We start from the raw sequence: 13,104 nt of genomic DNA on the forward strand, positions 1-13,104 counted from the left end.
ATAAAGTTCTATCCTAAATAGATTTGCAAAACCCCATTAACCACGAATCCACAATTACTGGAAATCCCGCATTACCTTCTTTGGGCTCCTCCTCCCTGGGAAGCTGAAGAGAAGAACGAGCCACAGTGCTCGGGAAGCTCGGCCTCCTCAGTGTAGATGGCAGTGCTGTGCAGAGGCGGCTCTAAGGGAGATCATTCAAAAGGGGAGCTTTACAAGTCAGCCTGGGCAGCTCTGAGTTTGCTCCTTTTCCCCAAATGCTTGCGAACTCACACCTCAACCACACAAAATTTAAACTGTGACACAAATACAAATTAGATTAGCTGTCAGTGGACGTGGATCGGTTTTAACCTGGATTCCTAGATTCCTTTGGGGAGGGATTCCAGTCCACCCTCACTTCCTGTCCTCTCTCCCTGACTCAGCATGGCTGGAGCCTGCAGCTAGCACAGGTCAACCTGAAGAGGCGGGAGAGGAAAGAGGAGACCGCGTGGGCGTGGCGGAGAGCAGAGAGGAGATGCTGAGAGGAGGGCACTCGGCCCTCAGGAGAGAGGAGTAACAGGAGGGCCCTCATGGCTGGGCTCAGGGCAGGTGCAGAACTGGGGGCAGGCAGCTGGGTGGTTGGCAGCGGTGGAGCTGAACGGTGAAGGCAGAGGGATGCTTGGGTAAGAGCCAAACCACCATTTATTTCTTCATGCTCCAATTGTAGCATGACGTCTTTCCAAATAAACAGCTGCTTAAGTAACAAACATATCAACTACACACTTTAAAGTTAGTAATATACTCTGTATTGCCCTCAACTAGGCAAAGGGATGTACCTACTCTACTGCTATGAATTACAAAGGAAAGAAAGAGAAACAGATCAATCCTGAATCTCTATATGCAACCAGTCAAACAAACTGGACTTTTAGAACTCAACAACAAATAGATAACCCAATATAAGATTGGGTAAAGGATATGAATTCTTCAAAGAAGAGATACAGATGGCCAATAAGCAAAGGAAAAGATGCCCAACCTCATGGGTCATCAGGGAAATACAACTCAGCACCAGTGAGATTCCACGTCCCGTCCATCAGCATGGCCACCATTAAGAGAACAGTGAGGATGTGGAGAAACGGAAACCCTGTACACGGAGAGTGGACATGGCAAGGTACCGCCACTGTGGGAAATGGCAGGTGCTTACTCAAAAACTTGGATCCAGAATCACCACAGCATCCAGCCATTCCACTTCTGGGTTTATAGGCAGGAACTCAAACAGACATTTGCATACCCGTGTTCATAGCAGCATTATTCACAACACCCCAAAAGTGGAAGCAACCCAACTGTCCACTGGCAGAGGACTGGATAAAGGCATATATAGAATGAAATCCTGTTCGGCTTTTAAAGAAAATTCTGAGGGGTCCAGCACTACATGCTACAGTGTGGATGAAACCGGAAGACATAAGGAAGTGAAACAAGGACACAGGGTGTATGATTCCCCTCATGAGGTATCGCAGGCAAGTTCACAGGAACAGAAGGCTGGGCTGGGGCAGCGGGAGCGAGGAGCTGCTGTTTGGCGGGTGTGGGGTTTCAGGCAAGCTAAATGGTCTGAAGATGGACGGCAATGACATTTGCACAACAATGCGAAGCACTCAATGTCACACCTATACACTCAAAAATGGTTAAAAGGACCAAGTTTATGTTAGGTCTATTTTATCGCACAAACTCAGTGAGATACCACTTTACATCCAATAGGATGTGTAGAATAAAAGTCAGACAGTAACAAGTTTTAGCCAAGATGTGGAGAAACTGGACCCCTCAGACACATGGAGGCGCAGCTGCTTTGAAAAACAGTTCCTGAAAAAGCCGAAGTAGAATCATCGTGGCTTAGCAATTCCACTCAGCTGAATATCCCAGAGAAACAAGTCAGTACAAAAACTCGCACGTGAATGTTTACTCATAATGGCCAGAATGTGAAAACAGCCCAGTGTACGTACACCAGCTGATGAGTGGATAACAAAATGAGATACAGACAGCGGATTACTGAGCTATGAATGTTTTTAGGAATGATGTATCGATACTTGCTACAACATAGGTGAACCTTAAAAATAGTTCACTGAGTGAAAGAAGCCAGTCACAATTGTACGTACAGAGTGTGACTCCACTGAGGGAACAGGCAAGTCCACAGGGACAGGAAGTAGACTCCTGGCTGCAGGGGATGGGAGGAGGGAGGAATGGGAGTGACACAGACAGGTAGAGCTGCTCTGTACAGTGATGTCCTGGAGTACATCACGGTGAGTTGTACAATTTAAAAAAATATTTCAATTACACTTGACATATAATATTAGTTTCAGGTGTACAACAAAGTGATTAAACATTTATGATCACCCAATGATGGTTGTACAATATTGTGACTATTCTAAAACACAACTGAATTGCACACATTCAAAGGGTAAATTTTAGGGTAAGTGAATTACATCTTAATTTCTTTTTTTTTAAATGTTTGATTTATTTTTAATTTTTTTATTTATTCATTTTAGAGAGGAGAGGGAGAGACAGAGGAGAGACAGAGAGAGAGAAGGGGGGAGGAGCTGGAAGCAAAAACTCCCATATGTGCCTTGACTAGGCAAGCCCAGGGTTTCGAACCGGCGACCTCAGCAATTCCAGGTTGACGCTTTATCCACTGCGCCACCACAGGTCAGGCCACATCTTAATTTCTTAAATGATGTGATTTTAGATTCAGATCTTTTACATTTAGAATTTTAGATAAGTAATTAAAACATTTTTATCAAGTCATAATAAAAGATGTGTTCTGACAATGATTTTTCATCTTATAAAATGAACAATATTTTCTTCTATTAACAGAAAATTAGACTGAAAAATATTGAGAGGGTATATGTCTCCAAAATTCCCCTAAAATGGTCTTCCAGCAGAAATGTGTCATCACTGCTATTCTAGATATGTGGCTGTTGGCACTTTCTGCGTCACTTTTGGCCCCTGGAGCGGCCAGTGACACAGACAGAGGACATAACCCTGGTCAGCCCGGCCCCGGTTCTGCTTCCTCACACTCCGGGGACACAGGCGAAACTGTCCCTGGCCCTCCGGACGCATGCTCTGCCTCAGCGTAAGAAAAACAAGTCACCCCTTCCCTTCTCCCTAAACTCAAGCCCCTTCCTGGTGGTATCGAGTGAGAATTACATTTCATATTCTTCTTGTTGCAGTTACTAAAACAGGTAGCTTCACCTGACTGGCTTGTTAACAAATGCTACTAGGAGAATTCCACTTTGAAACTGTATCCTAGAGTTTTTAGTTCCAATGTACTACTTAGACACGAGAAAAATTCATTCATATAATCAAGAACTCCCCAGAACATTATATTCATATGCAGACAACAGGTGTTTATATTTGAAGATATTTCTGTATTTTTATTAGGAATTAGCCTATATGCTATTGCTTAAACTACTTTCAAGTTTTTGGGATAAAGATGTGAAACACTAACCAAAGGGTTCATAAGGCTCTTCTTCATTCTCATTTTCACTCATCTTGCCTGTGCTTGAGTCATCAGAATTATCAAGGAACTCATATACATCAGTGGGCTTGTGTGGTTGGCCAGCTTTCTAGAAGTGAACAGAGTCAAAGTCACTGAATTGGCTTCATGAACAAGAGCATCACAAAACTGACTGACTTACTCGAAGAATACCCCTGCTGCCCAAGAAGCGACCCTTCACACGTCCAGGGGACACTGACTCCTTTATCATCTAAGGCAGGAGCTGGCGAACCTTTCTGTAAAGGACCAGAAGGCAAGTCCCTTCAGTTCTGCAGGCCACAGGCCTCTGTGCTGGCGCCTCGGTGCGGCCACTGGCGTGGAGGGCCCACGGGCGGTGCAGACAGGAGCGTGGCCGTGCTGCGGTAACACTTTAGTGATGGACACAAATTTAAATTTCCTATCACTTTAACAGGTCATGAGACATTATCTCTTCAGATTTTATTTCAACCATTAAAAATGTAAAAACCATTCTTAACTTGCAGGCTGTACAAAAACAGGGGCGGGGCTTAGATCTGAACCATGGGCCACGGTCTGCCAACCCCTGGTCGGAGGAAAGCGGCCATGCCCAGAGGTGCCCACGGGTCTGGACAGTCGTTGCAGCCGAGGACGCACAGGGCTAAGCACTCCGGTGGAAGGAGGGAGGCCAGGGTTTAGTTCTATATACTGGTGAGTGCCATGAAGTGTGCTACCCTCACTCCTCCCGAAAGACCCAAACGTACAGAAATGGGAAAGCCTCCCTGGGAGCTCTTGAAAATGTGGAGGGGGGCCATTACCAGCCCAGGGACTGTGGAAGATAGGGACTAAAGGAGATGGACTAAGGCTGACGAAACAAAACCTTGCCACCGACAGACATGGAGTGTTTGGGGAGGAATGCCCAAGAGGCAGTGACAGACCCTCCATCCTCTGAGCAAGTGCCCCCAGCACACAGCTGCCACTGCAGGAGGGGGCAGGCGGAGAGCTGCAGAAACCCACAGGACACTCCGACTGGGACTGGGACTGCGGCTAAGGAAGGCTGGGCGGGGCCACGGGGCGCAGAGAAACCCTGCCAGGCACTCTGGACTGGAGCCACCAGGGCAAGAGCTGGAGAAATCTATCCAAGAATGAGAACCCCAGGGCTGAGGGGAGTGCAGGGTTGAGGGACCCTGGCAGGGGAGGCCACACAGCACAGCCAGCCAGGGCGGGACAGAGGGGCACCCTGAGAACAGGCACCCTCCTGCACTGTGCCCATGTCTGAATGTGCAGTCAGCCAACTGGACAAGCCTGGCAAGTAATCTAAAATTAGCTATCAAGAGTGTTAAAGAAACGGCCCTGCCTTTAACACAGATGTATTCTAAAACTCTGCCCTAAAGTAATACTATATTGTGGACAAAGTGGAATACTGTGAAATCATACACAACTGTTTAAAGCTATAACAACATAAAGAGATGGCTATAAATGAAAACAGCAACATACAGAAGGTTGTACAATTTAAAATAACATCAGTTACTCAAACGAAAATAAAACTAAGCTAGGCCCAGGAAAAAACGATTCAAAATATTAACAATTTTCTCCATTACACTGGAGAAAGTGGGAGGGAGAGGAACACACTGTCACTACAACCAAACCCGGCGCTCAGTGAGCGAGGTCTACGAACGAAGGCTCCCGCCGCCTGTCAGTTATTTCGTATTGTCAATTATGAGAACATCACGTTAGAATACAGAGAGCCTGACCAGGCAGTGGCGCAGTGGATAGAGCGTTGGACTGGGATGCCAAGGACCCAGGTTCGAGACCCCGAGGTTGCCAGCCTGAGCGCGGGCTCATCTGGCTTGAGCAAAATAAAAAATGCTCACCAGCTTAGACCCAAGGTCGCTGGCTCAAGCAAGGGGTTACTCGGTCTGTTGAAGGCCCACGGTCAAGGCACACATGAGAAAGCAATCAATGAACAACTAAGATGTCGCAATGAAAAACTGATGATTGATGCTTCTCATCTCTTTCCATTCCTGTCTGTCTGTCCCTATTTATCCCTCTCTCTGACTCTCTCTCTCTCTGTCGCTGTAAAGAAAAAAATAAATAAAAAAACAAACCAAAAACTTTGTTTAGAATACAAAGAGATAACTTACATCTCCTGTGGAACATGTTCTTCCTACTGTGTTCTTTGAATTTTTCACACTGTTAAACAGAAAAAAAAAAAAAAAAAAAAAGTTAGGAAATATTTTAAAAAGTAACTGGGGAAACACCACAACCTGCACCCCTTCCCAAGCATCTTCTGCTCAAGTTGTATTGCACACCTGCACTAACAGTGCGCACCCACTGGCAGGTTATGGCAAAATCAGTTCAGGAAGCAGAACTGGTATCTCACAAATTTAACTGTATTTTTTGATAGGTCAAATCATATCATCTATGTATAAAATAGCATACCTCTCCCCAGCAGGAACAGGGAGAGCTCCTGGTCCTGCTGTCAGCCTCGTGCTGAGGTCTCAAGGAATAGCACAGACTGGCTGTTTCTGCAGAACTGAGCAAAAGGTAGTTCCACCGACACAGTGAGCACCGCACCCCCACTCCGCCCGGGCCTGGCTCTCACGCTGACGCGGCTCACTGAACGCTAACACTCCTGAGGCAGCAGCGAATCCCCTGTAAGAGGTGGATTTGCCCAGAGCAAAGCCAGGAGGGAAGCCTGCACTAAAATCTGCACCAGTTCAAATCCAGATAGGCCCTCATTCCACCCCTTCACGCCCCCCCACACTGGGCATTAGGATGAAAGGAAAAAACTCTATCTTCAACAACCTGAAAGTAAACAAGTTGGAACAATAGTGATTGAAATAAAAACTGGCAGGAGGAGAGGCAGGAAATAGTATTGTCAGTGATTACGGACGAGGGTCCTCTGTGCACCAGCCCTGCTGGCACACTGGGGGTGCTCGGGTGCAACCACCACTGTCCGCTGACTGCAGAACATGCCACGCAGACATACTTTTGGGGACAGAAAACTCAGTGTAGTGTGACTGGACCAGTATTTCTTTAAGTAACTTTTTATCTGATAAAATTTCAAACTTCCCCAGAAAAGTGACAAGAACAGTAAGTGTCAGGACCTCTGTCTCCCCACTGCCCAGGTTCACGCTTGTTTACGCTGTCTCATCTGCTTCATGTGTGTGTGTGTGTGTGTGTGTGTGTGTGTGTGGTAAACTGGTGACACAGCACCTTTACCCTAAATACCTGTGACTCTCCTAGGAAAGGGCTTAGTCACAGTGTAATTTCCAACTCAAAAAGTTTAACCACGGTATTGTTATCTAGTTCACAGGCTACGTCCAAATTCCACCTAATACCTCATAACATCATTTAAGGTTTCCCCCCCCCAGCATTTTAAGAAAGGAAATATAAGAGAATAGAAAATATAAGACTGCACTGGACACAGTATGTTCATAAACCTTTTGTTACACATGTGCACTGATCGTGATGTAAAACATTGTTACTGTTAATTGAAGCAAACAAGAAGCTGGAAAACTGTTTAAAGCTGTGGTTCTCAACTTCCAGCATCAGCAGCACCTAGGGCCTGTTCACAAAGATTGCTAGGCCCACCCCGAGGGTCTGGTGTCTGAGTCAGTAAATCCGGGACAGGGCCTAGCTCTGCATCTCTAAATCCCCCATGCAGCAGATGCTGCTGGTCAAGGAACCACTGTTCTGATTGTCAGCCCAGACGATGACAGAGCATCAAAGACAAAGTTACTCAAAGAGATACTGGTCCAGTCACACTACACTGAGTTTTCTGTCCCCAAAAGTATGTCTGCGTGGCATGTTCTCCAGTCAATGTATGGGAGGAGGGATGAACATATGTCACAAATCTCAGAGGTAAAAATGTTTATATATACAAATACATAAATATGTTTGTGTGTGTGTGAGAGAGAGAAAGAGAAAGACCCCTGACCTACCAAATCAAGTTTAATTGTGGTCAGCTGCCCTTTAAGGCCCCTGTATTTTTTCCCAACCCCCTCCCCACATCGGGGGAGTCTTTGGATATTCCCCACTGGGTTTATTCCACCTCCCTGCTCTGTTCTGTTCCAGCCTTCCCCTTACGCTCCGCTTGGCTTACCTTCCTCCTTCACTCCACATCTACAAAGGCCACCTTCTCCAGGCAGTCTTCCTGGCCTAGGTGCAACTGCTGAATGCATGATCTTGTGGACAAACTGCAGTCAACTGAAACCCCTCTAGCCAGGAGCAGACAGGCCTTTAAATGCACTCCAGACACACACACACACACACACACCCCACAGTGGGGCACTAGCCAATAACTGCACCAGTGACATTTTAGAACGCAGTTCTACAACCTATTTTTAAATGCATGCCCTTTTTGATTAAAAATAAGACGGTTACTGGACTTACGGTAGTAACCGAGTATAGAAATGTCGTATCACTATGTTGGTACAGGTGAAACTAATATATCCTATGCCAAACTACACTTTAATAAAACATGTCTTTTTAACTGCTTAACCCACTCTGGAGTGCCCCTTGCAGTAATAACAAGCGGCAGCTTAGTCGACTCCCAGCCCCACTCCACCCCGCTGAGATTGGGTTCAGCTGGAAAGTCTGTGGTTAGTGCTACAAAAACATCAAGGGCTTGATTGACAGTGAGAATACTGACTACTAGCTAGAGTAACTGTCTCAAGAATGAAATGCCTGGCAAGTTGCAAGCAGTATTTGTTAGCTATTTTGTTTCAAGCTGTTTGAGTCTACTTTACTCACATAAACTAATGCTAACATGACTAACGATCTTTCCTGCCAGCCCGGCAGTTTTAAAGATTTTATTCATTTGAGAGAGAGAGAAAAGGGAGACACAAGGGGGGAGGAGCAGGAAGCATCAACTCCCATATGTGCCTCGAGCCGGCAAGCACCGGGTTTTGAACCTGCGACCTCCGCGTTCCAGGTCGAGGCTTGACCCACTGCGCCACCACAGGTCAGGCCCCGCCCGGCAGTTTTAAACTAGAGCTCCTGTAAAGTTCCTGGTAAAATAATACCATGAAGTTGGGATTATTACTTTTATTTCACAGACGCGGAAACCAACGCCCTGGGTCTCCCGGGAAACCAGCGCAGCGGCAGAGCCACGACGCCTCCCTGCGCAGCACAGCCGGAGAGGCTCAAACCGTGGCAGGACAGGAAGCAGATAAAGCCGCGCTCCCGGGGACAGCATCACTTACCTCGCGCTTCCCGCGGTCCGCGTCCGCCGCGCAGAGGCCATCCCGGCCGCGACCGCTCTCGGAACCGGTGCAGCCTCCAAATTTCCCGCCAGCCAGGCGCCGCCCCGATGAGCCTCCCCCGGCAGAGCGCACGCGCAGGTACACGCCGCGCCCCGCCCCCGGACCTGATTGTACAGGACTCCGCCCCGTCCTGGAGCGCGAGGGAAAACGCGGTATGGCTTTCCACAAAGAGCGGAGCTGCAGTCTGCGTCTCACAACCAGTTGCTGACGGCCCCTGAGACGCCCAACATTTGCCGAGCTTTCCTCCCACCCGCGTCCCGCGCCCGTTTCCAAGGCTCCAGTCCGGTTTCCTGCTTCTTTGGAGCCCGGATGGGGAGGTCCCAGCGCGGAAAAGTCGGAGGGCACTCAACAAAGAGGCGGGCTGAAATCCAGGATCGGGGTTCCTTCTGCTCATGCGCCTGCGCAGTTGTCTAGTGTACTACATTGGCAGATAGGCAGTGTTTGACTTTTTGAGTCTGTTGCCCATAACCAGCGGCGTGAACTTGGCATGTTTCTTCATTCATCAATGGAGAGAGACTTGCCAAGCAATGATGTTGAACTCTCAACGCACCATAAATAAAAACGAACTCAAAATGGATCAAAGACTTAAATCTAAGGGCTATAACTATGAAACTTTTCGAAGGAAACATAGGGCAAAATCTTGGTGATAACTGGATTTAGCAATGGTTTATTGCAGGGGTCCCCAAACTTTTTACACAGGGGGCCAGTTCACTGTCCCTCAGACCGTTGGAAGGCCGGACTATAAAAAAAACTACGAACAAATCCCTATGCACACTGCATATATCTTATTTTAATGTAAAAAAACAAAACGGGAACAAATACAATATTTAAAATAAAGAACAAGTAAATTTAAATCAACAAACTGACCAGTATTTCAATGGGAACTATGGGCCTGCTTTTGGCTAATGAGATGGTCAATGTCCAGTTCCATATTTGTCACTGCTAGCCTAACAAGTGATATGGCGTGCTTCCGGAACCGTGAGGTGTGTGTCTCAGGTCACCGGAAGTAGTACTGTACCGTGAGCGACACCGCACTTTGCAGTGCTGCCACATACAGTACTCCTCTCACTGACCACCAATGAAAGAAGTGCCCCTTCTGGAAGTGCGGCCCCGTGCGGCCTGCGAGCCGTAGTTTGGGGACCCCTGGCTTATTGGATTTGACACCAAAGCACAGTTTGGCATGATGAAAACGTTCTGGAAGGGATAGCAGTGGATGGCCATGCAACAATGTGAATGAATGTGCTCAAGAAGTGCCGCTGAGTTGTACAGTTAAAAATGGTTGAAACATTGCATTTTATGTTTATTTTACCACAATAGAAAACTTAACATATTTCATGCATACAGAAGAATCTAATATAATGTAAGCATAAAAAGGAGAGCACATGTAAACACCATTGGATTAGGAACTAAATCATCATTCTTCCCAAGGATAAATTTTATCATTCCTGTACTTTTCTACCTGGTATGTTCCTAAATAATGTATTTATTAGTGTATGTTTCTAAACTTTATATAAATATTTGATATATATTCTACTACAAGTGCTTTTCTTACTCAAAGCTATGATTTATCCACATTGATGCATGTAACTGTCGTTCATTTGCTTTCATTCTTTGGAACGCATTAAGTAAATAGACACATTTTATTTAACCATTCTCCTGGGCATGGATGCATCAGTTGTTTTCCATTGCTTTGTTTGTTTGTTTTGCTATTACCACATGCATCATTCAGTACTCTTGCGTGTGGCAGGGTTCAAGTCTAAGACTTTCTTTACAGATAGACTCAGTAGAATATCATCACGTCATCTTTTAAAGACATCTTCAGCTTCACGTGAAGTCAGTTTTTACACATTGTTGTCGACTACACTACACACAACCCATCAGTGGCATATAAAAGTCTCCTTGGCTCCATATACTTCTTAATACTTAGAATGTTTTAGACTTTCAAATTTTTACCTAACTAGTTGTTGAAATAGTATCCTATTGTTTTTTATTTGCATTTCTCTCAAGTTGGTCATCTTTTCATTTTCTCTGGGTCCCTCCTGATTCCTCTTCAGTGAAATGCCTGTTCACCCCAGCCAAGGATAAGTGGGACCATTGCAATAGAAGAGTAAACCATCTTTGAAGTATTGAAGACAGTTCCCCATTGGTGGGTTCCTGGAGCTTGAAAGTTGTCACCCCTAAGAGAGTAGATTGAGAGCTTAATTTGGGGGGAAAGGTTGCAGTCCAACCTTTTGTGCTTATGGTTCTATTGATAAAAAGACAAGAATAGTTTCAGCACTTAGGATAGAAATGAATACTCCACCCAGATAGGGTTACTTAATAAAGGAATTTATGAACCCATGCCACTGAAAAGTCCAGAGGTAGGATGGATGTTTGTCAAGCTCAGTTTGATCTAGTGGTTTGAGAAACCATCAGGTCCTTGAATCCATTTCTTACCCTTCTTGGATGCAAGCTTTTTCCTTAGGCTGGTTTCTGTCGTCGTCGTCATCATCATCATCATCCCTTGAATTTGTTGAGCATTTACTTAGATGCAGCCATTGCTCTAAGTGCTTAGTCCCTATTAGGCCCTTTAATGTTTTCAATAACCCTCTGTGGTTGGTACTAACCCACAGTACAGATGAGAAAACGACGGAGCAGTCCCACAGATAGAAAGTGGCCGTGCCTGCCTTAGGTCTTGCACCTGACAGCCATTTCAAGTCACACATCTGAGTTCCACCATTCAGAGGAAGTGAGCGGCTATGCCCAGCGTTCCCAGGAAAAGGCCTAACATTTACTCTAATTGGACCAGCTTTGGTGTCATACCTCCCTGTATTAGTCATGGTTCTCCAGAGAAACAGACCCTACAGGAGATACATATATATATGATATATACCTCACATATAAAACAAATCTCTTCCTAATTCATACATATAAATAGACATGAGATTTATTTTATAAATACACATCTATAAGCTATACATGTATATATCCTACAGAACGGAATGACCCTCCACACAGATGCCCTCCGGAGAACATTTACAAAAGGTTTAACAGTGGTAGGAAGAGTGCAGTGCCACACAGGCACCGACGTAAAGTAGAAAATGGCCGTGACTTCTCTCCCAAAAGTGACTCACCGTGCTAAACTCACCTTTGTGTTGGTGTCTCTCTGGCGGTTGTGAAGAGCTAGGGAAAGTGATCAGGAAGGGGGCTGGAGGCACAGGGGTGGAGGCAGCTGGGTCCTGAGCCCTGGGGCACCTGCAGCAGTGTGAGTAACCACAGAGGGAGGTGACACCAGAAAGCAAGTGTCTGCAGGAAGCTGGGGGACATCTAAGTTACATTACGTTCCAATTTAATGTTTAACTTTCATGTTTGGAAAATGGAAGAAACCCTGTGGCTTTTATATTACAAATACAGAAAATAAAGAACTACAAGCTATTTTAGATCACTGACAGAAACTGAGGGTTTGAGACTGGACGCTTCCCTATGTAAATATATCTTCTGTGACGTGGGTTGATGTCTATGTTAGTTCCATATTTTGGAATGATTAGTTTGATGTTTACATGAGAATATAAACAATAATAATTTTTTTTATTTGTCTCACAGGATTGTCGTGAAGAGATAAAGAATACGGAGCCCCTGGATGATACACAGAAGGGCTTATCTCAACTGCGCCTCCACTTTTTTTCTAGAGAGCTTTTCCGTTGAATTTTCTGTTCAGTGTGTGTCCACTAGAGGGCAGATGAAGAACGGAACAGGAGATCTGGAAACGTATTTGGAGACCAGAGCTACTCATTTGCAGATGCTGTAAATATTTATATTAGTTCAAAGTCAGTTCAAGATCAATAAGACTAGATGTCCTAAATGAGCTTGCTCAACACATTTTCCCCCTTCTCGGGGATTATCCTCTTCCCCAATTAAACAAATCTATTCCTGTAAGTTTCCCTTAAACCAAAGACTGATTTTCTAAATGTGAAAAAAAAAAAATTACTTCTCAGATTTTCCAACTTTCTTTTATAACTTGCCACAGTCTCAACAAATTATTGGGCACATGGCCACAACCCACTAAACCTGGTTTCATCAGGAAGGAGCTCAGGTCATTATCTCTTTTAAACAGACCAACTGCTCAACATCTATAAATATGACGCAGCAAAACAAACTCGAAGCGTCCCAGGCGAGCAAGGGTGAGGCAAGGAAGGAGGAGACCTTCATGTGGATGTGCCCTTTAAGAAACGAGGAAATAAAATTCAGAAAGGATGTCTTACTCAGCGTCTGTTGAAGTCGGAGGGCAGAAAGGGTTTTCCATTGTGGCAAACGGCAGCGACAGGAGATGCCTTCATGTGCCACATGCTTTATGCTTTCTGACCTCTCCCTGGCTCTGAG

General features: G+C 45.5%; 1 protein-coding gene across 4 annotated transcripts in view; it reads right to left on the reverse strand.

Moving 5' to 3' along the window:
* Positions 1-13,104, reverse strand: part of CENPU (centromere protein U) — a 33,763-nt gene extending 20,659 nt beyond the window's left edge. The window contains exons 1-5 of one of the 4 annotated variants that reach the window (XM_066236325.1): positions 12,987-13,104; positions 11,873-11,979; positions 5,620-5,668; positions 3,473-3,590; positions 76-181 (exon numbers count right to left, since the gene is read on the reverse strand). In XM_066236325.1, coding sequence (XP_066092422.1) covers positions 76-181; positions 3,473-3,515 — 149 coding nt within the window. In that variant the 5' untranslated portion in view covers positions 3,516-3,590; positions 5,620-5,668; positions 11,873-11,979; positions 12,987-13,104. Of the gene's footprint in view, positions 1-75; positions 182-3,472; positions 3,591-5,619; positions 5,669-8,685; positions 9,103-11,872; positions 11,980-12,986 lie in introns of those variants that run through there. The other 3 variants (XM_066236324.1, XM_066236326.1, XM_066236323.1) reach the window with 3 other exon arrangements.

This window comes from Saccopteryx bilineata, chromosome 6 (genome assembly GCF_036850765.1).
Source record: "Saccopteryx bilineata isolate mSacBil1 chromosome 6, mSacBil1_pri_phased_curated, whole genome shotgun sequence".
Lineage (NCBI taxonomy): Eukaryota > Metazoa > Chordata > Mammalia > Chiroptera > Emballonuridae > Saccopteryx > Saccopteryx bilineata.